Source organism: Priapulus caudatus, unplaced genomic scaffold (assembly GCF_000485595.1).
Source record: "Priapulus caudatus unplaced genomic scaffold, Priapulus_caudatus-5.0.1 Scaffold391, whole genome shotgun sequence".
NCBI lineage: Eukaryota > Metazoa > Priapulida > Priapulimorpha > Priapulimorphida > Priapulidae > Priapulus > Priapulus caudatus.
Genome location: NW_014577452.1, coordinates 168,053 through 171,729, shown reverse-complemented (window position 1 = coordinate 171,729; position 3,677 = coordinate 168,053). Strand labels below are relative to the sequence as shown.

The 3,677-nt window shown below is 43.3% G+C and overlaps 2 protein-coding genes across 6 annotated transcripts in view; one reads left to right on the top strand and one right to left on the bottom strand.

Annotated features, from left to right (window-relative positions):
* LOC106809857 (renalase-like) overlaps positions 1-2,524 on the bottom strand; it is a 7,799-nt gene extending 5,275 nt beyond the window's left edge. Inside the window, exon 1 of one of the 4 annotated variants that reach the window (XM_014813088.1) lies at positions 2,435-2,524. Coding sequence is in view for 2 of the 4 variants with exons in the window: in XM_014813086.1 (XP_014668572.1) it covers positions 2,046-2,223 (178 nt within the window). In the remaining 2 variants the exon portion in view is untranslated. The other 3 variants (XM_014813086.1, XM_014813087.1, XM_014813089.1) reach the window with 3 other exon arrangements.
* A 231-nt stretch (positions 2,525-2,755) lies between these two features.
* The window catches only part of LOC106809861 (uncharacterized family 31 glucosidase KIAA1161-like), a 12,163-nt gene continuing 11,241 nt past the window's right edge, over positions 2,756-3,677 (top strand). Inside the window, exon 1 of one of the 2 annotated variants that reach the window (XM_014813096.1) lies at positions 2,756-2,845. The gene's annotated coding sequence lies outside the window, so the exon portion shown is untranslated. Of the gene's footprint in view, positions 2,854-3,677 lie in introns of both variants that reach the window. The other variant, XM_014813094.1, reaches the window with a different exon arrangement.

Sequence of the window (3,677 nt, the reverse complement as noted above, 5' to 3'; positions counted from 1 at the left end):
TATATTGGCCCAATATTGGCAAAACAATATTGGGCCAATATATCACCAAGCCAATATTGGACCAATAATATAGGCAAGCCAATATTGCAACAGCTAGGGTATATACTTTTTATTGCAGTATATTGGGACAGGGTGTACTTTAGGGCGCAAAGTGGTTTCCGACAGGGTCAGCTAGGTTTTCAAGGCCCCCGAGGCACGTACCCCCCTAACCAGTTCCGAGGCGAGTTGCGCCCACTCCCGGGCGCCGGGGGTGTCACTATGGTTGAAGGGGTCGTTGCCGTATATGTAGTACCCGAGGTGTTGGCGAGTATATGTCGCCTATGCCTACTCCCTAACCTTAAACCCTATAACCATATCAGATAGTTACCTCGGGTACATATTTGTACTACCATATACGACAACGACCCTTCGTGCGTCACTATGGTCAAAAGTATGGCTCATAGGGTCTATGTCTCCCAGGGTACTGCCAGAACGTACCCTGGTAACTATCTGATATGGTTAGGGTTAGGGTTAGGGAGTAGGCGTAGGCCCCTCCTTATAGACTCGTTAGTGGAAGTACGAATGAAGGTACGGTCCGGCATATTAGATAGTACCAGGGTACATTCCGGCAGTACCCTGGGGGACATAGACCCTCTCAGCAAAAGTATGGGTCATTCTTTGGCTCGTAAGTTTTTCAACATTGAGCTGAGGAGCTGAAATAGCTCGCGAAATAATATCTGAAGCGCCATAATCTCATAATTATTAGTCTTCAAAGTCCAAGAGACGCTATCGACATCATGTAGATGCAGAGAGACAAACTTCGTCGGACTTAACTCTACCCGTGCTAGCTCTAGAACTATAGCCCTTCGCTCCACCACAGGAAGTGCCTGCATGTGGCGGAGCAAAGGGCTATAGTTCTAGAGCTATAACCGTGTAGCCCTTTTGTTCCCTCTACAAGCAGCCTAGCGGGAGCGACGGCCGGACGGTTGCTGGCATATTGGCCGGTAGGAAAGTGTATTTGCGCCGGCTTTTATAGCTTATTATTCTAGACTGTTATAATAGCATGTCTAGTTTCACTTCAAAAGTTAATTGTGAGTTCAACCCATAGATATAGAATAAAAATTCTATTGACCTTTTCTAATTTTCTATATCTTTGGCTGAAACCTAGCATAGCATGCCATTACTATTACTATTGCTCATATGGTCTATGTCCCCCAGGGTACGGTTTGATATATCGGAACGTACCCTGGTAACTATCTGATATGGTTAGGGTTAGGGTTAGGGTTAGGGAGTAGGCGTAGGCGACTCGATCCCTATAGACTCGTTAACGACGTTAGTGGAGTAGGCGAGGTACGGTCCGGCATAGTAGATAGTACCAGGTAGATACTAGAGCTGTAACGATCCACCGAAATCGAATCGAATCGCGATTCTCTTCCCTCGATCCGATCCTCGATACTTTTTCCCGTATTTTCGATCCGATCCAACCCGCTAGTACTTCATACTGTGTGCATTGGCCGAAGCGTGTATGAGACGCCCGCTCTGATTGGTCAATAGTCCTGACTCGCCAGTCAGCTAATCAGCAGCTACAGCACATCGCTACAGGGCTGCAGTTAGACGTGACTGCTCGCGTTACACTGCTTGTCGAGCGCGGACCAGTCTAGGCTGCAGTTTCCACGAGTTTAATTATGCGCTTAAAGTTATTTTGTTAAATAAAATTGAGAAAAAAGAAAGAATGTAATAGTTGGTTGAGTTTTTATTGCAAAATATTGAAAATATAAAAAATAAGATAACATTTCAATATTTTGGGAATCGAATCGAAGGAATCGAATCGAGAGGCTAATACTAGTAATAGTAATATCGAGATACGGATCGAATCAAGAGGCTTGTGTATCGTTACAGTCCTAGTACTAGTACTAGTAGATACAATAATGTAACCCAAACACGCGATAGGATTTGGATAGGACCATAACACTATCCTGTGTTTGGGTTACGTACATTATTCATTGTACAGATCGACTACATGCAGTATGAGTATCTATAAATTTATCAGCAATCGGAACACTAGCCTATCCCTTTTGCCTTCTCCCATGCTGTGATTACACTACATCCACCCAACTTCTGTTCAAGCAGTGACGATGTCACAGCACCAGTAATTCCACAACCAACTACTAAAATTCTACATTTATTGGAGCTCATGGCCGCCATGCATTTTTTATCCCTTTTAGTTTTATGTAGGAACGGCATATGTTATGAATCATATCGACAACTTGATTGGTTGTTTTTGTTGACATTACTTGTGATTGGTTGTCACGGATTATTGAAAACAGAAACGCTTATTTTAACCACACTTTCAACGCAAATTCACCGGTCTATGGTTGGTTGCATTCTAACAAGAGTACATAATAGAGTGTAATAATACTACTAAATGTAGTACTAAAATAGTAGTAAGGTGTACCTAATAGTAATATGTACTCTTGATTCTAGGTACATGATATAACCGGGCGAAACTCGCGACGGGACCTATGACCGGTAAAAAGCGACTGATTTTACACAAACCGGACGAAAAAACAACAACTAGACTGGTACTCGCTCCCACCTCGATTACTCGATTACGCAAACCCTAACCCTAACCCTAACCCTAACCCTAACCCTAACCCTAACCCTAAGCCGATAGGTGGGACCGAGTACCAGTCTAAGCAACAACAAGCTGACATCACGTGACAGTGGTAGGTAGATGGGTTCTTAGTTTCTTTGTCAATGTAAAGTAAACTTAGTGAAGAGATAAAGGACACATCTATAGAAAAGAATCCAAGATGGCAGCCTCCATTACCTCTTGCTTTGTTATGGCACTTATGCAGGCAGCAGAGTAAGAATGTATGAATAAGTAATACGGCCCATTTACGAAAATGACATAGGTCTCAATGGGTCCCATGTTCTCTATCCTTGAACCAGTAATACTTGGTTATGAATAAGTAAGAAGTACTAAGTAAGAAGACTAAGTAAGAATAACTTATTCTTAGTTAAGTTATTCTTAGTCTATGGTTATGCTAACGTAACACTAACAGTAGCTCCAAGAAACGGTATTCACCCGTATTGCTATTGTTAGAATACCGTTAGAGACCGTATAGACAATCCGTCGCACAGCCTGGTCGGGCTACAATAACAGTGTAGCGTTTCGCGTCTCCCGGCGACACCCGATGGCGCCACCGGTCAACACTTAATGGCTAGCACACAACCTCAGGTATTCCACTCACCCGTTGTGCCCGGAGGCGTTGTCCTGGCCGTATCGTTGCCTCCCGGACGCCGCTAGCCACCCGAGCGCCTCTAGGCTACTGCGCTCCCGCAATAACCGGATCACCCACACTCCAGTTCCCAGGGAGCCACCCTGCTAGAAACCCGAGGGTCCGGTGCCACCGCTACAGCAGTAACAGTCGTAACTTCATAAAGATTAGACTTCAAAGTGCCTATATTATAAAATTGCTATATACTAATACTATACTATACTACAGGGGTCGAAATTAGATTTTTGTTATGGTATCCATTCGGGATACCAGGTATTGAAATCTGGTATCCCCCCCAAAGATCTGGTATCCCGGATTTTTTTGGATAGTAATTTCAACAATGTTGGTATCCAAAATCTTGAAATATGCAATAATAGCATTTGAAAATTATTAATATGTAATGTAATTATTATATAA